General features: G+C 57.6%; 1 protein-coding gene across 1 annotated transcript in view; it reads left to right on the top strand.

Moving 5' to 3' along the window:
• The first annotated feature begins 7,086 nt into the window (after positions 1-7,086).
• Positions 7,087-20,814, top strand: part of LOC126459460 (mucin-19-like) — a 31,549-nt gene continuing 17,821 nt past the window's right edge. The window contains exons 1-15 of the mRNA XM_050095865.1: positions 7,087-7,173; positions 10,681-11,310; positions 11,359-11,655; positions 11,772-12,608; positions 12,769-13,209; positions 13,370-14,494; positions 14,608-14,982; positions 15,047-15,835; positions 15,881-16,603; positions 16,764-17,631; positions 17,715-18,139; positions 18,253-18,627; positions 18,692-19,480; positions 19,526-20,026; positions 20,085-20,783. Of these exons, the coding sequence (XP_049951822.1) occupies positions 7,087-7,173; positions 10,681-11,310; positions 11,359-11,655; positions 11,772-12,608; positions 12,769-13,209; positions 13,370-14,494; positions 14,608-14,982; positions 15,047-15,835; positions 15,881-16,603; positions 16,764-17,631; positions 17,715-18,139; positions 18,253-18,627; positions 18,692-19,480; positions 19,526-20,026; positions 20,085-20,783 (8,961 nt within the window). The remainder of the gene's footprint in view (positions 7,174-10,680; positions 11,311-11,358; positions 11,656-11,771; positions 12,609-12,768; positions 13,210-13,369; positions 14,495-14,607; positions 14,983-15,046; positions 15,836-15,880; positions 16,604-16,763; positions 17,632-17,714; positions 18,140-18,252; positions 18,628-18,691; positions 19,481-19,525; positions 20,027-20,084; positions 20,784-20,814) is intronic.

Genomic DNA, 20,814 nt, shown 5'->3' with positions numbered 1-20,814 from the left:
ACATCTGCCAATAGCCCACTGACGAGGACTATACCCTCTAGCTGAAGAGAATATAAGCGCCAGCCCTGCCAGCCTCAGGGACAGTATTAGCACAGGACCAGAACAGTAGTAGACCAGTACTACGATAGCAGTGAAGTGTGGTCCGTATCAGTTTGCTTACATGGACCATGTATACTGCAAAGGACTTTGATTGTTTCCACTTTGCCCGGCAGTTGCGACAACGTAATGCATTTAAAGTTAAGTATTGTCAGATCTGTTTTATTGAAATAAAACTATTAATGTGATTTGCTTGAATTGTTGTATAGCATTCTGAGAATGCAGCATCCTTTAGGCACCCTATTCGATACGAGTGGGCGGGACCCCACATTTTGGAGACGAGTATCCCCCAAACCCTACACCTGACGGCCATGGATTTTTTTTTCTGGCGCCTTAATTTCTCTTGTCTTTATTTTGCAGTAGCGTTCATTTGCTTTAACAGTTCCTTGTCGTTTTTGCTAATCAGTGTTTTCAGATGGGCGTCGCAGAAAATTTCTTTACTTGCTTGCCTTGTCTGTTTGTTGCATTTGTGTTTTCCAACATGTCCACCCCAACTCTCCAGCACCCTGCTCAGGCGCCACAGCTGCAAGTGTTAGATGCCACACAGCTAATGCAGATGTTTCAGTTCCAGAAGCAACAAATTTCTACGTTACTCAACACGGTGCAGCAACTACTGGCCAACGCTGCATGCCCGACAGAACGAGCACCACCTACAGCAACACCTCCTGCTATACTGCCTTTTCAACAGTTTTGTAAACAAGATGAGGAATGACTCGAGTGGTTGTCCCAGTTTGAAGCTCACGTCATCGTTCACAATGTACCAGGTACTGTGAAACTTCCATATGTATTATCCATGGTAGGAAGTGCAGTGTTCCGACTCATGCAAAAACTTTTCCCAAACGTCGCACCAAGTGAACTTATGTATAATGAAGTTGTCTCTTTGGTGATTAACTATTATTACCAAGAAGTGAATGTGGTAGCAGCCAGCTGTCAATTCTTTAATTCCAAAAAAGGGTCAGAACAAACTTATCGTGAGTGTGGGTAACAGATTTGCAGGGTACAACAAGGAAATTCAAATTCAAATGTGTTTGCGGTGCTTTACATTCAAATTTTATGTTGCGTGATGTGTAAATGTACCTGATATCAAATGCAGGGAACACATTTTGCAACAGTCCGATCCATCGTTTCAGCAGGTAGTGCAAATACTACATCAGTACAATTCAGGTGCCCTGTCAGCTCATAAATCTGAGTGGCCAGTTTTTGTCAGGTTGAGTCCCTTAGTTGCGATTGGCCCATTCGATGGTAGCAGCAGCTTGCCACACCGAGTAAACAACCTTCTACACCGAGTAAGCAGTTCGCTACACAGGCGAAGAGAATGAAGTCTTGCCCTTGCTTTTATTCACAACACAAATGCCAAGACTGCCCTCCTGACAAGCTTAGTGTCGCGCTCGTGGTAGGAAAGTGAAGTGGACTGACAAGGCAGCCAGTCCACAGTGACGGGTAGCCGATAGAAAGGCAGGCGTACACACTCACGCCGACGGGCGTCAATTCTGGAACAGGATAACTATTGAATGGTAGCAAGAAAAGTACGTAGCTGCTTTATACTTAACTTTATTATTTGATGACTACAGCATTCTTCTTGAGACATTTATACTATAACTCTCAAAGTAGGTAAGGCTAATGGCGCCTTGCTAGGTCGTAGCCATGGACTTAGCAGAAGGCTATTCTAACTGGCTCTCGGCAAATGAGAGGAAGGCTTCGTCCGTATGGTCGCTAGCAATCTCCTCGTACAACTGGGGCGAGTGCTATATCGTCTCTCGTGACCTGCCTTGTGGTGGCGCTAGGTCTGCGATCACACAGTGGCGACACGTGGGTCCGACATGTACTAAATGGACCGCGGCCGATTTAAGCTACCACCTAGCAAGTGTGGTGTCTGGCGGTGACACCACAGAAAGGACATGCGCAATCCATATGTTTGCAACAGAACAAACATAAGAATTTGGTCCACTCACAAAAATCTAGTCACAAGGCCCATGTCATTAACGCAAAATTTTCCAAGTCTGCAACAGGCAAGCGTTGTTACGCTATAACTACATACGCTACAACGCTAATTCCCGTCGGCAAGCGCTGGACAGTGATTTGCAGAGTATGTATTTACTTGTGGTTGACCAGCCGTGAAGCCGAGTCTAACAAGGTACACCAGAGCAGTGACAGCCTTCAGACTTAGAGCATCAGCTGGTTAAATGAAACTACCGTTGGACTCGACTGGCCATAATGAAACGTAAACTAATCCTTAGAACGGTACTGAATCACGATGCAGTTCCAGTGAAGCATATCATTCTGGTGGTGTCACCGCCAGACACCAAACTTGCTAGGTGGTAGCTTAAATCGGCCGCGGTCCATTTAGTACATGTCGGACCCGCGTGTCGCCACTGTGTGATCGAAGACCGAGCGCCACCACAAGGCAGGTCTCGAGTTACGGAATAGCACTCGCCCAGTTGTACGACGACATTGCTAGCGACTACACTGACGAAGCCTTTCTCTCATTTGCCGAGAGACTGTTAGAATAGCCTTCAGCTAAGTCCATGGCTACGACCTAGCAAGGCGCCATTAGCCTTACATAGTTTGATAGTTATCGTATGAAATGTCTCATCAAGAATGCTGTATTCACATCAAAGAATAAAAGATAAGTATTCGAGGAGCTGCATACTTTTCTAATGAGAATTCACTACTTATCCTGTTCCAGAATTCACGCCCGTCTGCGTTAGATAGCTTACATTTCGGCCTCCTCTATCTACAAGGTGTTGGCACATTTGCCAACACATCATTGGCGACGAGGGAAACGTGTTCTTTCTAATTGCTTACATTTACTTGTGTCATGGCTTCGCCAGATGTACTGTCCGAATTTTATCGCTTGCAGCATCAGCAGACGCAGGCGTTATTGGATGCCCTTGGACAGCTCGTCCAGGGTCAACGTGCCATTCAAACCGATGCGGCGGCCGCCGCTTCGCCGCTACCGCCGCCACAACATGCAGTTGCACCGCCGTTTCGCAATTTTGATGCACAGCAAGAGACCTGGACTGAGTGGTCACGCCAGTTTGGATTTCATCTCGCCGCCTACAGAATTCAAGGTAACGAGCGGCAGCCTCATTTATTAGCGTGTGTAGGGGTGCAAAAGTACCGTGTGATAGTGAAATTGTTTCCCCGACACGACGTAGCCACTCTGTCCTACGAAGAAATTTTGTCGGCATTGGGCGCCTATTTCAAAGAAACAGTTAATGACGTTGCAAAAAGGTATACGTTCTTTCGTACAAAACGTATGGCCAGTCAAACTAGTCGGGAGTGGGTTGCAACTTTGCAAGGCCTTACTAGGGATTGTGCGTTTGAATGTGACTGTGGCCTTCCTTATTCAGATACAATGGTACGTGACGCAATAGCACAGAACGTTTCTGATGTTCGCATACGGGAACAGATTTTGAAACTTGTTAATCCCTCCCTTCAGCAAGTGATAGACATATTGGATAGACAAGACACGCTTGACTTTGCTCAGGAATCATTTGCAACTTCGCCAGCCGTGTGTAACATTATCCGGCCGGCCGAGCGCGCTGCGCGGCCCGGTAAACTGCCCTCGCGCACGTCTGCGCAGCTGCCGCCACGCTCTACACCAGGTGCGCCGCGCCAGCACACAACTGCAGTGAAATCATGCCCGCGGTGTGCAACTAGACATTCGTGTGACAATTGCCCGTCACGCCAAGCTATTTGCTTTTTCTGTAATAAGAAAGGACATGTTCAAAGTGTTTGCCAGAAACGGCTCAGATCAGACACTCTTAATCATTCCAGGCCCTTTGCTTCGCGCCGGAAACGAACCAAGGACACTCAGGCTCGTAAACCTTCGCCCATGGACATTCATGTAGTTAAATCCGCTTCGTCCGGTGCCACTTTCTCTAACAGTGACTGTGCTCGTCCCACAAAAAGTGTGCGTCGACATCGCCGGAAATCACATCAATTAGCAAGTGATGCTGTACCTGTATCAGTTCAAATTGCACGAGACAGTCGCTCTTGTCGTCAGCAGGACAATAAACTTTTAGTAGATTTGGACTTAAATGGCAAAGTGATCCCATTCCAGCTCGATACCGGAGCTGCAGTTTAATTGTTCAATCACGACACGTACAAACAACTGGGCAAACCTCCGTTGCATGCCGCAAATGTTCAGTTAAAAAGTTATTCAGGACAGCTTATCCCTGTGTTAGGACAGTGCACCCTTCTTGCAACATACAAGGGACAAACAAAACTTGTGTCATTTTACATTCTTCGTTCTTCTAATGCAGTGAACTTGTTTGGTATAGATTTATTTCAATTGTTTAACATGTCTATAGTAAATCAGGTCTTATCAGTGAATCAGACTGTGCATTCAGACAGTGTTTCTCGTCTATGTGAAGAATTTGCAGACATTTTTGCCCCGGGCTTAGGTTGCGCTAAAAACTATGAAGCACATTTGGAACTGAAAGTCAACGCGCAACCGAAATTTTTCCGAGCGCGCAATGTTCCTCACGCATTGCGTGATGAGGTCGCAAGAACATTAAACGATTTAGAATCACAAGGTGTGAGTGAATGTGCGCAATGCCTCTTCCCTTTCAGCTCCGCTTCATCGCTTACGCCGTACAGGTGTTCCGTTTCTCTGGACGACGGAATGCGAACGCGCTTTTCGCCAGTTGAAATCGGCGTTGCTTTCAAATGCTTGCCTTACGCCATTCGATCCCAAGAAACCCCTTTTGTTGATGGTAGATGCATCGGATTTCGGGGTCGGTGCTGTGCTTGCGTACAAAGTTGGCTTGCATGATCGCACTATTGCCTTTGCGTCAAAATTGCTCTTGTCTGCGCAAAGAAATTACTCGCAGATAGAGAAAGAAGCTTTGGCTCTCGTGTTTGGTGTTACTAAGTTCCATGATTTCTTGTATGGTCGTCACTTTACCATCATCACAGACCACAAACCTTTGACGTCGCTTTTTCATCCGAACCTGCCTGTACCTCCGCGTACAGCGCAGAAGTTCATTCGCTGGTCTATTTTCCTCTTGCAGTACCGCTACGATATCTTGTATCGGTCCACTGCTAAGCACGGCAACGCTAATACGTTGTCCCGTTTGCCTGTTGCTGAGGATAAAGCATTCGATTCTTCCGAACTTGCTTGCATGTTCATTGATTCGGAAACCGATGAAGTGGTCGAATCGTTTCCGATTGATTTTCGTCGTGTAGCTACAGCCACAGCTGCTGACCCTGTCCTTGCTACCGTTTTGCGTTTTGTTACTACACAATGGCCTTTGTCAAAGTCTCGGATCGAGGATCCGTTGGTTCGCCGATTTTTGGCTCACAAGGAGAGACTTTTTGTTCGACCCTTCGGCCCCTCCTGTCTCTTTACGGGCGCATACACCGCATGTTGACGTGCACCCTGGACTAGGTTTTCAGGCGTATCCTAGCTCCCCTCGGACCGAATGGCCGGGTGCGGGTGGCACGGCCTCGCCTGTTGCTAGGCTCCCCACCTCATCGCATACGTCAACATGGGGTCCTCCCCACGGCGGGCGGAAGCCTTATAACACGACCGTTCGCCGATTTGCGGGGGAGGAATGTGGTGTCACCGCCAGACACCACACTTGCTAGGTGGTTGCTTAAATCGGCCGCGGTCCATTTAGTACATGTCGGACCCGCGTGTCGCCACCGTGTGATCGAAGACCGAGCGCCACCACAAGGCAGGTCTCGAGTTACGGAATAGCACTCGCCCAGTTGTACGACGACATTGCTAGCGACTGCACTGACGAAGCCTTTCTCTCATTTGCCGAGAGACTGTTAGAATAGCCTTCAGCTATGTCCATGGCTACGACCTAGCAAGGCGCCATTAGCCTTACATAGTTTGATAGTTATCGTATGAAATGTCTCATCAAGAATGCTGTATTCACATCAGAGAATAAAAGATAAGTATTCGAGGAGCTGCATACTTTTCTTATAAGAATTCACTACTTATCCTGTTCCAGAATTCACGCCCGTCTGCGTTAGATGGCTTACATTTCGGCCTCCTCTATCTACAAGGTGTTGGCACATTTGCCAACACATCAGTTCTGTTCAATGGCAGTTTCACATTGGATACCTGAGGTACCTACGTATGCTTGTGAATGGCCTCGGACTTGGTTCACAATGTATTAATGCCTGAGAGTGTTTCCAAGTTATTGTTCACTCACTGTACATCCCCCTCCCCCCCCAAAAAAAAACCTTCGTTGGAACCATATGCAATCATCTAATTTCTGTGACGTTGCTGGGTCGGAAAAAAAACTTTTTCCTGATCTTTGTAATGCCATTCCGAAAGCGAGGGGTAATGGCGTAGAACGTTAGAATCTTGGGCCCTATGACGCAGTTAGATATCATAATTTAAATTGGTATTGTGCAGTGTAATATAGCGCATACAGTGATGCGGTACTGACGGGAAGCAGAACAGTTGAGTTAGGGCGTACTGCTGGATGAGCCCTGCCTTCGTAGCTCACGGCGCCGACTTCCTCTGAGTTATCGGGAACACAATCACACGCGCACAACATCGTTAATGAGACGACAGTCGGAGCCTCTCGAGATCAATTAAGGACGGTAACATCGATCATATCTGTCCACTGGTCAAACCGCGCACTCGTCAGGCCGAATTATAGCGTAATTTGCGTTATCAAAGTGACAAGGTGTCAGCTACTCCTGTTTCAGAATTTAAAGCTTGACATAATGAATTAAGTGACCCTGACCTCCATATCATTTGGAAGGAAATCATCACCAATAAGAAACCGTACAAACCGCACAAAGAAATTTGGTGCAGTTGCTAAGATCCTAAACTTGCCTCGACTTTTAGTGGTGTTGAAATCCATGCTTGGTCATTCACATATAGGCATTTAGTAGGTCCCCCAACTCACTGAATCATAATATTGCCACGATTTAGTTTTTAATTGATTTCATTTCACATGGAACATGAGCTCATAAGAGCAAGCACAAAATTCAATAGTATGTCTATCTGTACGGCTTCCGATGCGCGAATCTGCCTTGCGCACCACCCATCCGACAGTGCTGACCGGGCACAGTGTCCGAGCCGAGCGTGATGCGCCGGGCGCGCTGGTAAGTAAGATAGAGTGTAAAGCAATGCGCATCTACTGAAGCGCCTACTTCCATTTACTGCTGTCACAATCAGTTACTGCCGATTCGCTCATGTTTACTGTACCAACAACTACGGCAGGATAAATTTTGGTTCGAGAATTTCCCAACGTTCTACTCGACTATATTTTCTCTACAGTGAACAACCCATACTCGTTCAAATGGTTCAAATGGCTCTGAGCACTATGGGACTTAACTGCTGAGGTCATCAGTTCCCTAGAACTTAGAACTACTTAAACCTAACTAACCTAAGGACATCACGCACATCCATGTCCGAGGCAGGATTCGAACTTGCGACCATAGCAGTCGCGTGGCTCCGGATTGAAGTGCCAAGAACCGCTAGACCACTGCGGACGGCTATTGACTAACAGAACAAGAAAGAAACAGTACTTTCTTTACATCTCACGTATAAGATAAATATCAAGCCAGAAAGGCTTAGTCACAAAAGTTTTAAAAATAATACATGAAAGGCGATCGATTATGGGCTGCTCACATCTAAGCCTCAGGTAGCGACAGACTGAGACGCCCGCGTTAGCAAGTGCGGGCAGGTGAACATTGCACCAAGAGTGCCGTCTAGTAGCCCTAAATAGGAGTAGGCTACTCAACAATTAAAATATAGACAGTTGAATGCTAAAATGAACAGTATTTAGTACATGAACTACCAGTCAGTTTTATTTATTTATTTATTTATTGTTCCGTGGGACCAAATTAAGCAGAAGTCTCCATGGTCATGGAACGAGTCAATACATGAAATTATAACACGATATTAGTAACAGATAAAATGAAATATAAAAAAACATATTCAGGTGACAAGTCGTAAGTTTAAATGAAGAAAATCAACAATGTAACACTGGAATTTGCTTAATTTTTTAGCTCTTCCAGGAGCTCCTCGACAGAATAGAAGGAGTGAGCCATGAGGAAACTCTTCAGTTTAGACTTAAAAGAGTTAGGGCTACTGCTAAGATTTTTGAGCTCTTGTGGTAGCTTATTGAAAATGGATGCAGCAGAATACTGCACTCCTTTCTGCACAAGAGTCAAGGAAGTGCATTCTACATGCAGATTTGATTTCTGCCTAGTATTAACTGAGTGAAAGCTGCTAATTCTTGGGAATAGGCTAATATTGCTAACAACAAACGACATTAAAGAAAATATATACTGCGAGGGCAATGTCAGAATTCCCAGATTTTTGAATAGGGGTCGACAAGAGGTTCTCGAACTTACACCACATATAGCTCGAACAGCCCGTTTTTGAGCCAAAAATACCTTTTTGGAATCAGAAGAATTACCCCAAAAAATAATACCATATGACATAAGTGTATGAAAATATGCGAAGTAGACTACTTTTCGTGTTGAAGTGTCACTTATTGCAGATACTGTTCTAATGGTAAATAAAGCAGCTTTTAGCTTCTGAACAAGATCCTGGACATGGGCTTTCCACAACAGCTTACTATCTATCCGAACGCCTAGGAACTTGAACTGTTCCGTCTCGCTTATAATATGCCTATTCTGTCTGATCAAAATATTGGTTCTTGTTGAATTGTGAGTTAGAAACTGTAAAAACTGAGTCTTACTGTGATTTAGCATCAAATTATTTTCCACAAGCCACGAACTTATTTCATGAACTACATTATTTGTTACTGTTTCAATATTACACACAAGATCCTTCACTATCAAGCTGGTGTCATCAGCAAACAGAAATATTTTTGTACGACCTGTAATACTAGAAGGCATATCATTTATATAAATAAGAAACAGCAGTGGCCCCAGCACCGACCCTTGGGGAACGCCCCACTTAACAGTGCCCCATTGGGACTGAACATCACTACCACTCTCAATATTGCGGAGAATTACCGTCTGCTTTCTGTTCTTAAAGTAAGAGGCGAACCAATTGTAAGCTACTCCCCTTACTCCATAATGGTCCAACTTCTGCAGTAATATTTTGTGGTCAACACAGTCAAAAGCCTTCGTTAAATCAAAGAAAACACCTAGCGTTCGCAACCTTTTATTTAATCCGTCCAAAACCTCACAGAGAAAAGAGAATATAGCATTTTCAGTTGTTAAACCATTTCTAAAACCAAACTGAACATTTGACAGCAAATTATGTGAATTTAAATGCTCCAGTAACCTTGTATATACAACCTTCTCGATAACTTTAGCAAACACCGGCGGCATAGAAATAGGTCTAAAATTGTCAACATTATCAATGTCTCCCTTTTTATAAAGTGGCTTCACTACCAAGTACTTTAATCGGTCAGGAAACCGACCACTCCTGAAGGAAAAGTTACAGATATGGCTGAGAACTGGGCTAACATACGTAGAACAATACTTCAGTATTCTGCTAGATACCCCGTCATATCCATGAGAGTTCTTGGTCTTTAGTGATTTAATTATTAACTCAATCTCCCTCTTGTCAGTATCATGGAGGAGCATTTCAGGTAACAGTCTCGGAACACTTTTTTCTAAGAGCGCTATATGATTCCCTGTTGGGACTAGGTTTCTATTTAGTTCACTTGCTATATTCAGAAAGTGATTATTAAATACTGTACATATATGCGACTTATCAGTAACACGGACATTCCCACTACGCACTGATTCTATATCCTCGACCTGTCTCTGCAGACCAGCAACTTCCTTTACGACTGACCATATGGTTTTAATTTTATCCTGAGACTTAGCTATTCTATCTGCATACCACATACTTTTTGCCTTCCTAATAACATTTTTAAGCACCTTAAAATACTGTTTGTAATGGGCTGCTGCATTTAGATTTTGACTGTTTCTAACGTTTTCTTTGACAACAGCAGGCATGGCAACTTTTTGCTTATGTAAAAGCATTAGAAACACAATTTAAAGAGTGAGAACTAATTAACAGTACAAAAAGTTCTTCTAAATAAGGAAAAAGTCATTGTTCACTGCGAGTCTTGAATAAAATTCCACTTGATGAGGTGAAAGTTGGTTGCCTTATCCTGAATAGGTGATAGAGAGTCTGAATTAAATAACTATCACCTAGGTAGGAGACGAGATACAGGCAGAAGTAAAGCAGTGAGGACGGGGCGTCAGTCGTGCTTGGGTAGCTCAGTTGGTAGAGCACTTGCCCACGAACTAAAAATACAGGAAGACGAAATAGAGGGGTTGCAGCCGGTTTTCACGCTGTTCAGCCTCTTTCTGAAATTGAAAACGGACGTGAGATGTGAGACTGTCGTGAATGTAAGCGGGAGTATTAGAAAGTTCAAACACAGGGACGGTCGCGTGAGCAAGGTGAAAATCACGTACGCCGGACACGGCATCAGAAATACTAAAGTGTACAACCTCCCCTTTGAGGTGCCGAACAAGGAAGCAGCACGCTGCCTCAAGTTGTATGGAGAAGTTCTCTCTGTAGCGAGAGACTTCTGGCGTGCCGGGCACACATACAAGTTCTTAGATCCGTCAGGGTGGTCCTAAGGAAACACGTGCCATCATTCATTGTCATAGGGGGATACGGAGAAGTCGTCCAGTATAGCGGGCACCCACCATCGTGCTCCATTTGCAGTTCCATGGAACACGTGTGGTGCAGCTGCCCGAGAAATAAAAGAGTGGCTCAGCTGCCACGCAAAAACGCGGACAACGCGACTGATCAGGCGACAAGTTAGGCGGGAATTCTGGCGGGCTGGAGCCCGCGCGCCAACGACGAGCCTGCCGAAGAGGAAGCCAGCCGAGGCTGCCCAGCCGCCAGCTGTGCCCGTCATTCACAGCAGCCAGCCGAGGCCGCCCAGCCACCAGCTGTGCCCGTCATTTACAGCAGCCAGCCGAGGCCGCCCAGCCGCCAGCTGTGCCCGTCATTTACAGCAGCCAGCCGAGGCCGCCCGGCCGCCAGCTGTGCCCGTCATTCACAGCAGCCAGCCGAGGCCGCCCAGCCGCCAGCTGTGCCCGTCATTTACAGCAGCCAGCCGAGGCCGCCCGGCCACCAGCTGTGCCCGTCATTCACAGCAGCCAGCCAAGGACGCCCAGCCGCCAGCTGAGGCCGCCCAGCCGCCAGCTGTGCCCGTCATTCACAGCAGCCAGCCAAGGCCGCCCAGCCCTCAGCTGTGCCCGTCATTCACAGCAGCCAGCCGAGGCCGCCCAGCCGCCAGCTGAGGCTGCCCAGCCGCCAGCTGTGCCCGTCATTCACAGCAGCCAGCCGAGGCCGCCCAGCCGCCAACTGTGCCCGTCATTCACAGCAGCCAGCCGAGGCAACCCAGCCGCCAGCTGAGGCCGCCCAGCCGCCAGCTGTGCCCGTCATTCACAGCAGCCAGCCGAGGCCGCCCAGCCGCCAGCTGTGCCCATCATTCACAGCAGCCAGCCGAGGCCACCCAGTCGCCAGCTGAGGCCGCCCAGCCGCCAGCTGTGCCCGTCATTCACAGCAGCCAGCCGAGGCCGCCCAGCCGCCAGCTGTGCCCGTCATTCACAGCAGCCAGCCAAGGACGCCCAGCCGCCAGCTGAGGCCGCCCAGCCGCCAGCTGTGCCAGTCATTCACAGCAGCCAGCCGAGGCCACCCAGCTGCCAGCTGAGGCCGCCCAGCCGCCAGCTGTGACCGTCATTCACAGCAGCCAGCCGAGGCCGCCCAGCCGCCAGCTGTGCCCGTCATTCACAGCAGCCAGCCGAGGCCACCCAGCCGCCAGCTGAGGCCGCCCAGCCGCCAGCTGTGCCCGTCATTCACAGCAGCCAGCCGAGGCCGCCCAGCCGCCAGCTGTGCCCGTCATTCACAGCAGCCAGCCGAGGCTGCCAGCCGCCAGCTGTGCCCGTCATTCACAGCAGCCAGCCGAGGCCGCCCAGCCGCCAGCTGTGCCCGTCATTTACAGCAGCCAACCGAGGCCGCCCAGCCGCCAGCTGTGCCCGTCATTTACAGCAGCCAGCCGAGGCTGCCCGGCCGCCAGCTGTGCCCGTCATTCACAGCAGCCAGCCGAGGCCGCCCAGCCGCCAGCTGTGCCCGTCATTTACAGCAGCCAGCCGAGGCCGCCCGGCCGCCAGCTATGCCCGTCATTCACAGCAGCCAGCCGAGGCCGCCCAGCCGCCAGCTGAGGCTGCCCAGCCGCCAGCTGTGCCCGTCATTCACAGCAGCCAGCCGAGGCCGCCCAGCCGCCAGCTGTGCCCGTCATTCACAGCAGCCAGCCGAGGCCACCCAGCCGCCAGCTGAGGCCGCCCAGCCGCCAGCTGTGCCCGTCATTCACAGCAGCCAGCCGAGGCCGCCCAGCCGCCAGCTGTGCCCGTCATTCACAGCAGCCAGCCGAGGCTGCCCAGCCGCCAGCTGTGCCCGTCATTCACAGCAGCCAGCCGAGGCCGCCCAGCCGCCAGCTGTGCCCGTCATTCACAGCAGCCAGCCGAGGCCGCCCAGCCGCCAGCTGTGCCCGTCATTCACAGCAGCCAGCCGAGGCCACCCAGCCGCCAGCTGAGGCCGCCCAGCCGCCAGCTGTGCCCGTCATTCACAGCAGCCAGCCGAGGCCGCCCAGCCGCCAGCTGTGCCCGTTATTCACAGCAGCCAGCCGAGGCCACCCAGCCGCCAGCTGAGGCCGCCCAGCCGCCAGCTGTGCCCGTCATTCACAGCAGCCAGCCGAGGCCGCCCAGCCGCCAGCTGTGCCCGTCATTCACAGCAGCCCGCCGAGGCCGCCCGGCCGCCAGCTGTGCCCGTCATTCACAGCAGCCAGCCGAGGCCGCACAGCCGCCAGCTGTGCCCGTCATTTACAGCAGCCAGCCGAGGCCGCCCGGCCGCCAGCTGTGCCCGTCATTCACAGCAGCCAGCCAAGGACGCCCAGCCGCCAGCTGAGGCCACCCAGCCGCCAGCTGTGCCCGTCATTCACAGCAGCCAGCCGAGGCCGCCCAGCCGCCAGCTGTGCCTGTCATTCACAGCAGCCAGCCGAGGCCGCCCAGCCGCCAGCTGAGGCTGCCCAGCCGCCAGCTGTGCCCGTCATTCACAGCAGCCAGCCGAGGCCGCCCAGCCGCCAGCTGTGCCCGTCATTCACAGCAGCCAGCCGAGGCCACCCAGCCGCCAGCTGAGGCCGCCCAGCCGGCAGCTGTGCCCGTCATTCAGAGCAGCCAGCCGAGGCCGCCCAGCCGCCAGCTGTGCCCGTCATTCACAGCAGCCAGCCGAGGCCACCCATCCGCCAGCTGAGGCCGCCCAGCCGCCAGCTGTGCCCGTTATTCACAGCAGCCAGCCGAGGCCGCCCAGCCGCCAGCTGTGCCCGTCATTCACAGCAGCCAGCCGAGGCCGCCCAGCCGCCAGCTGTGCCCGTCATTCACAGCAGCCAGCCGAGGCCGCCCAGCCGCCAGCTGTGCCCGTCATTCACAGCAGCCAGCCGAGGCCGCCCAGCCGCCAGCTGTGCCCGTCATTCACAGCAGCCAGCCGAGGCCACCCAGCCGCCAGCTGAGGCCGCCCAGCCGCCAGCTGTGCTCGTCATTCACAGCAGCCAGCCGAGGCCGCCCAGCCGCCAGCTGTGCCCGTCTTTCACAGCAGCCAGCTGAGGCCACGCAGCCGCCAGCTGAGGCCGCCCAGCTGCCAGCTGTGCCCGTCATTCACAGCAGCCAGCCGAGGCCGCCCAGCCGCCAGCTGTGCCCGTCATTCACAGCAGCCAGCCGAGGCCGCCCAGCCGCCAGCTGTGCCCGTCATTCACAGCAGCCAGCCGAGGCCGCCCAGCCGCCAGCTGTGCCCGTCATTCACAGCAGCCAGCCGAGGCCGCCCAGCCGCCAGCTGTGCCCGTCATTCACAGCAGCTAGCCGAGGCCGCCCAGCCGCCAGCTGTGCCCGTCATTCACAGCAGCCAGCCGAGGCCGCCCAGCCGCCAGCTGTGCCCGTCATTCACAGCAGCCAGCCGAGGCCGCACAGCCGCCAGCTGTGCCCGTCATTCACAGCTGCCAGCCAAGGCCGCCCAGCCGCCAGCTGTGCCCGTCATTTACAGCAGCCAGCTGAGGCCGCCCAGCCGCCAGCTGTGCCCGTCATTCACAGCAGCCAGCCGAGGCCGCCCAGCCGCCAGCTGTGCCCGTCATTCACAGCAGCAAGCCGAGGCTGCCCAGCCGCCAGCTGTGCCCGTCATTTACAGCAGCAAGCCGAGGCCGCCCAGCCGCCAGCTGTGCCCGTCATTTACAGCAGCCAGCCGAGGCCGCCCAGCCGCCAGCTGTGCCCGTCATTCACAGCAGCCAGCCGAGGCCACCCAGCCGCCAGCTGTGCCCGTCATTCTCAGCAGCCAGCCGAGGCCACCCAGCCGCCAGCTGAGGCCGCCCAGCCGCCAGCTGTGCCCGTCATTCACAGCAGCCAGCCGAGGCCGCCAAGCCGCCAGGTGTGCCCGTCATTCACAGCAGCCAGCCGAGGTAGCCCAGCCGCCAGCTGTGCCCGTCATTTACAGCAGCCAGCCGAGGCCGCCCAGCCGCCAGCTGTGCCCGTCATTTACAGCAGCCAGCCGAGGCCGCCCAGCCGCCAGCTGTGCCCGTCATTCACAGCAGCCAGCCGAGGCCGCCCAGCCGCCAGCTGAGGCTGCCCAGCCGCCAGCTGTGCCCGTCATTCACAGCAGCCAGCCGAGGCCGCCCAGCCGCCAGCTGTGCCCGTCATTCACAGCAGCCAGCCGAGGCCACCCAGCCGCCAGCTGAGGCCGCCCAGCCGCCAGCTGTGCCCGTCATTCACAGCAGCCAGCCGAGGCCGCCCAGCCGCCAGCTGAGGCTGCCCAGCCGCCAGCTGTGCGCGTCATTCACAGCAGCCAGCCGTGGCCGCCCAGCCGCCAGCTTTGCCCGTCATTCACAGCAGCCAGCCGAGGCCGCCCAGCCGCCAGCTGTGCCCGTCATTCACAGCAGCCAGCTGAGGCCGCCCAGCCGCCAGCTGTGCCCGTCATTCACAGCAGCCAGCCGAGGCCGCCCAGCCGCCAGCTGTGCCCGTCATTCACAGCAGCCAGCCGAGGCCGCCCAGCCGCCAGCTGTGCCGTCATTCACAGCAGCCAGCCGAGGCCGCCCAGCCGCCAGCTGTGCCAGTCATTCACAGCAGCCAGCCGAAGCCACCCAGCCGCCAGCTGAGGCCGCCCAGCCGCCAGCTGTGCCCGTCATTCACAGCAGCCAGCCGAGGCCACCCAGCCGCCAGCTGTGCCCGTCATTCACAGCAGCCAGCCGAGGCCACCCAGCCGCCAGCTGAGGCCGCCCAGCCGCCAGCTGTACCCGTCATTCACAGCAGCCAGCCGAGGCCGCCCAGCCGCCAGCTGTGCCCGTCATTCACAGCAGCCAGCCGAGGCTGCCAGCCGCCAGCTGTGCCCGTCATTCACAGCAGCCAGCCGAGGCCGCCCAGCCGCCTGCTGTGCCCGTCATTTACAGCAGCCAGCCGAGGCTGCCCGGCCGCCAGCTGTGCCCGTCATTTACAGCAGCCAGCCGAGGCTGCCCGGCCGCCAGCTGTGCCCGTCATTCACAGCAGCCAGCCGAGGCTGCCCAGCCGCCAACTGTGCCCGTCATTTACAGCAGCCAGCCGAGGCCGCCCGGCCGCCAGCTGTGCCCGTCATTCACAGCAGCCAGCCGAGGCCGCCCAGCCGCCAGCTGAGGCTGCCAAGCCGCCAGCTGTGCCCGTCATTCACAGCAGCCAGCCGAGGCCGCCCAGCCGCCAGCTGTGCCCGTCATTCACAGCAGCCAGCCGAGGCCACCCAGCCGCCAGCTGAGGCCGCCCAGCCGCCAGCTGTGCCCGTCATTCACAGCAGCCAGCCGAGGCCGCCCAGCCGCCAGCTGTGCCCGTCATTCACAGCAGCCAGCCGAGGCTGCCCAGCCGCCAGCTGTGCCCGTCATTCACAGCAGCCAGCCGAGGCCGCCCAGCCGCCAGCTGTGCCCGTCATTCACAGCAGCCAGCCGAGGCCGCCCAGCCGCCAGCTGTGCCCGTCATTCACAGCAGCCAGCCGAGGCCACCCAGCCGCCAGCTGAGGCCGCCCAGCCGCCAGCTGTGCCCGTCATTCACAGCAGCCAGCCGAGGCCACCCAGCCGCCAGCTGTGCCCGTCATTCACAGCAGCCAGCCGAGGCCACCCAGCCGCCAGCTGAGGCCGCCCAGCCGCCAGCTGTGCCCGTCATTCACAGCAGCCAGCCGAGGCCGCCCAGCCGCCAGCTGTGCCCGTCATTCACAGCAGCCAGCCGAGGCTGCCCAGCCGCCAGCTGTGCCCGTAATTCACAGCAGCCAGCCAAGGCCGCCCAGCCGCCAGCTGTGCCCGTCATTTACAGCAGCGAGCCGAGGCCGCCCAGCCACCAGCTGTGCCCGTCATTTACAGCAGCCCGCCGAGGCCGCCCGGCCGCCAGCTGTGCCCGTCATTCACAGCAGCCAGCCGAGGCCGCCCAGCCGCCAGCTGTGCCCGTCATTTACAGCAGCCAGCCGAGGCCGCCCGGCCGCCAGCTGTGCCCGTCATTCACAGCAGCCAGCGAAGGACGCCCAGCCGCCAGCTGAGGCCACCCAGCCGCCAGCTGTGCCCGTCATTCACAGCAGCCAGCCGAGGCCGCCCAGCCGCCAGCTGTGCCCGTCATTCACAGCAGCCAGCCGAGGCCGCCCAGCCGCCAGCTGAGGCTGCCCAGCCGCCAGCTGTGCCCGTCATTCACAGCAGCCAGCCGAGGCCGCCCAGCCGCCAGCTGTGCCCGTCATTCACAGCAGCCAGCCGAGGCCACCCAGCCGCCAGCTGAGGCCACCCAGCCGCCAGCTGTGCCCGTCATTCACAGCAGCCAGCCGAGGCCGCCCAGCCGACAGCTGTGCCCGTCATTCACAGCAGCCAGCCGAGGCCACCCATCCGCCAGCTGAGGCCGCCCAGCCGCCAGCTGTGCCCGTCATTCACAGCAGCCAGCCGAGGCCGCCCAGCCGCCAGCTGTGCCCGTCATTCACAGCAGCCAGCCGAGGCTGCCCAGCCGCCAGCTGTGCCCGTCATTCACAGCAGCCAGCCGAGGCCGCCCAGCCGCCAGCTGTGCCCGTCATTCACAGCAGCCAGCCGAGGCCACCCAGCCGCCAGCTGAGGCCGCCCAGCCGCCAGCTGTGCTCGTCATTCACAGCAGGCAGCCGAGGCCGCCCAGCCGCCAGCTGTGCCCGTCATTCACAGCAGCCAGCCGAGGCCACCCAGCCGCCAGCTGAGGCCGCCCAGCCGCCAGCTGTGCCCGTCATTCACAGCAGCCAGCCGAGGCCGCCCAGCCGCCAGCTGTGCCCGTCATTCACAGCAGCCAGCCGAGGCTGCCCAGCCGCCAGCTGTGCCCGTAATTCACAGCAGCCAGCCAAGGCCGCCCAGCCGCCAGCTGTGCCCGTCATTTACAGCAGCCAGCCGAGGCCGCCCAGCCACCAGCTGTGCCCGTCATTTACAGCAGCCCGCCGAGGCCGCCCGGCCGCCAGCTGTGCCCGTCATTCACAGCAGCCAGCCGAGGCCGCCCAGCCGCCAGCTGTGCCCGTCATTTACAGCAGCCAGCCGAGGCCGCCCGGCCGCCAGCTGTGCCCGTCATTCACAGCAGCCAGCGAAGGACGCCCAGCCGCCAGCTGAGGCCACCCAGCCGCCAGCTGTGCCCGTCATTCACAGCTGCCAGCCAAGGCCGCCCAGCCGCCAGCTGTGCCCGTCATTTACAGCAGCCAGCTGAGGCCGCCCAGCCGCCAGCTGTGCCCGTCATTCACAGCAGCCAGCCGAGGCCGCCCAGCCGCCAGCTGTGCCCGTCATTCACAGCAGCCAGCCGAGGCTGCCCAGCCGCCAGCTGTGCCCGTCATTTACAGCAGCAAGCCGAGGCTGCCCAGCCGCCAGCTGTGCCCGTCATTTACAGCAGCCAGCTGAGGCCGCCCAGCCGCCAGCTGTGCCCGTCATTCACAGCAGCCAGCCGAGGCCACCCAGCCGCCAGCTGTGCCCGTCATTCTCAGCAGCCAGCCGAGGCCACCCAGCCGCCAGCTGAGGCCGCCCAGCCGCCAGCTGTGCCCGTCATTCACAGCAGCCAGCCGAGGCCGCCAAGCCGCCAGGTGTGCCCGTCATTCACAGCAGCCAGCCGAGGTAGCCCAGCCGCCAGCTGTGCCCGTCATTTACAGCAGCCAGCCGAGGCCGCCCAGCCGCCAGCTGTGCCCGTCATTTACAGCAGCCAGCCGAGGCCGCCCAGCCGCCAGCTGTGCCCGTCATTCACAGCAGCCAGCCGAGGCTGCCCAGCCGCCAGCTGAGGCTGCCCAGCCGCCAGCTGTGCCCGTCATTCACAGCAGCCAGCCGAGGCCGCCCAGCCGCCAGCTGTGCCCGTCATTCACAGCAGCCAGCCGAGGCCACCCAGCCGCCAGCTGAGGCCGCCCAGCCGCCAGCTGTGCCCGTCATTCACAGCAGCCAGCCGAGGCCGCCCAGCCGCCAGCTGAGGCTGCCCAGCCGCCAGCTGTGCCCGTCATTCACAGCAGCCAGCCGTGGCCGCCCAGCCGCCAGCTTTGCCCGTCATTCACAGCAGCCAGCCGAGGCCGCCCAGCCGCCAGCTGTGCCCGTCATTCACAGCAGCCAGCTGAGGCCGCCCAGCCGCCAGCTGTGCCCGTCATTCACAGCAGCCAGCCGAGGCCGCCCAGCCGCCAGCTGTGCCCGTCATTCACAGCAGCCAGCCGAGGCCGCCCAGCCGCCAGCTGTGCCGTCATTCACAGCAGCCAGCCGAGGCCGCCCAGCCGCCAGCTGTGCCAGTCATTCACAGCAGCCAGCCGAAGCCACCCAGCCGCCAGCTGAGGCCGCCCAGCCGCCAGCTGTGCCCGTCATTCACAGCAGCCAGCCGAGGCCACCCAGCCGCCAGCTGTGCCCGTCATTCACAGCAGCCAGCCGAGGCCACCCAGCCGCCAGCTGAGGCCGCCCAGCCGCCAGCTGTACCCGTCATTCACAGCAGCCAGCCGAGGCCGCCCAGCCGCCAGCTGTGCCCGTCATTCACACCAGCCAGCCGAGGCTGCCAGCCGCCAGCTGTGCCCGTCATTCACAGCAGCCAGCCGAGGCCGCCCAGCCGCCTGCTGTGCCCGTCATTTACAGCAGCCAGCCGAGGCTGCCCGGCCGCCAGCTGTGCCCGTCATTTACAGCAGCCAGCCGAGGCTGCCCGGCCGCCAGCTGTGCCCGTCATTCACAGCAGCCAGCCGAGGCTGCCCAGCCGCCAACTGTGCCCGTCATTTACAGCAGCCAGCCGAGGCCGCCCGGCCGCCAGCTGTGCCCGTCATTCACAGCAGCCAGCCGAGGCCGCCCAGCCGCCAGCTGAGGCTGCCAAGCCGCCAGCTGTGCCCGTCATTCACAGCAGCCAGCCGAGGCCGCCCAGCCGCCAGCTGTGCCCGTCATTCACAGCAGCCAGCCGAGGCCACCCAGCCGCCAGCTGAGGCCGCCCAGCCGCCAGCTGTGCCCGTCATTCACAGCAGCCAGCCGAGGCCGCCCAGCCGCCAGCTGTGCCCGTCATTCACAGCAGCCAGCCGAGGCTGCCCAGCCGCCAGCTGTGCCCGTCATTCACAGCAGCCAGCCGAGGCCGCCCAGCCGCCAGCTGTGCCCGTCATTCACAGCAGCCAGCCGAGGCCGCCCAGCCGCCAGCTGTGCCCGTCATTCACAGCAGCCAGCCGAGGCCACCCAGCCGCCAGCTGAGGCCGCCCAGCCGCCAGCTGTGCCCGTCATTCACAGCAGCCAGCCGAGGCCACCCAGCCGCCAGCTGTGCCCGTCATTCACAGCAGCCAGCCGAGGCCACCCAGCCGCCAGCTGAGGCCGCCCAGCCGCCAGCTGTGCCCGTCATTCACAGCAGCCAGCCGAGGCCGCCCAGCCGCCAGCTTTGCCCGTCATTCACAGCAGCCAGCCGAGGCCGCCCAGCCGCCAGCTGTGCCCGTCATTCACAGCAGCCAGCCGAGGCTGCCCAGCCGCCAGCTGTGCCCGTAATTCACAGCAGCCAGCCAAGGCCGCCCAGCCGCCAGCTGTGCCCGTCATTTACAGCAGCGAGCCGAGGCCGCCCAGCCACCAGCTGTGCCCGTCATTTACAGCAGCCAGCTGAGGCCGCCCAGCCGCCAGCTGTGCCCGTCATTCACAGCTGCCAGCCAAGGCCGCCCAGCCGCCAGCTGTGCCCGTCATTTACAGCAGCCAGCTGAGGCCGCCCAGCCGCCAGCTGTGCCCGTCATTCACAGCAGCCAGCCGAGGCCGCCCAGCCGCCAGCTGTGCCCGTCATTCACAGCAGCAAGCCGAGGCTGCCCAGCCGCCAGCTGTGCCCGTCATTTACAGCAGCAAGCCGAGGCCGCCCAGCCGCCAGCTGTGCCCGTCATTTACAGCAGCCAGCCGAGGCCGCCCAGCCGCCAGCTGTGCCCGTCATTCACAGCAGCCAGCCGAGGCCACCCAGCCGCCAGCTGTGCCCGTCATTCTCAGCAGCCAGCCGAGGCCACCCAGCCGCCAGCTGAGGCCGCCCAGCCGCCAGCTGTGCCCGTCATTCACAGCAGCCAGCCGAGGCCGCCAAGCCGCCAGGTGTGCCCGTCATTCACAGCAGCCAGCCGAGGTAGCCCAGCCGCCAGCTGTGCCCGTCATTTACAGCAGCCAGCCGAGGCCGCCCAGCCGCCAGCTGTGCCCGTCATTTACAGCAGCCAGCCGAGGCCGCCCAGCCGCCAGCTGTGCCCGTCATTCACAGCAGCCAGCCGAGGCCGCCCAGCCGCCAGCTGAGGCTGCCCAGCCGCCAGCT

This window comes from Schistocerca serialis, chromosome 1 (assembly GCF_023864345.2).
Source record: "Schistocerca serialis cubense isolate TAMUIC-IGC-003099 chromosome 1, iqSchSeri2.2, whole genome shotgun sequence".
Classification (NCBI taxonomy): Eukaryota; Metazoa; Arthropoda; class Insecta; order Orthoptera; family Acrididae; genus Schistocerca; species Schistocerca serialis.
Note: the sequence above shows the minus strand (reverse complement) of the source record. Positions and strands in the feature narration are given on the sequence as shown.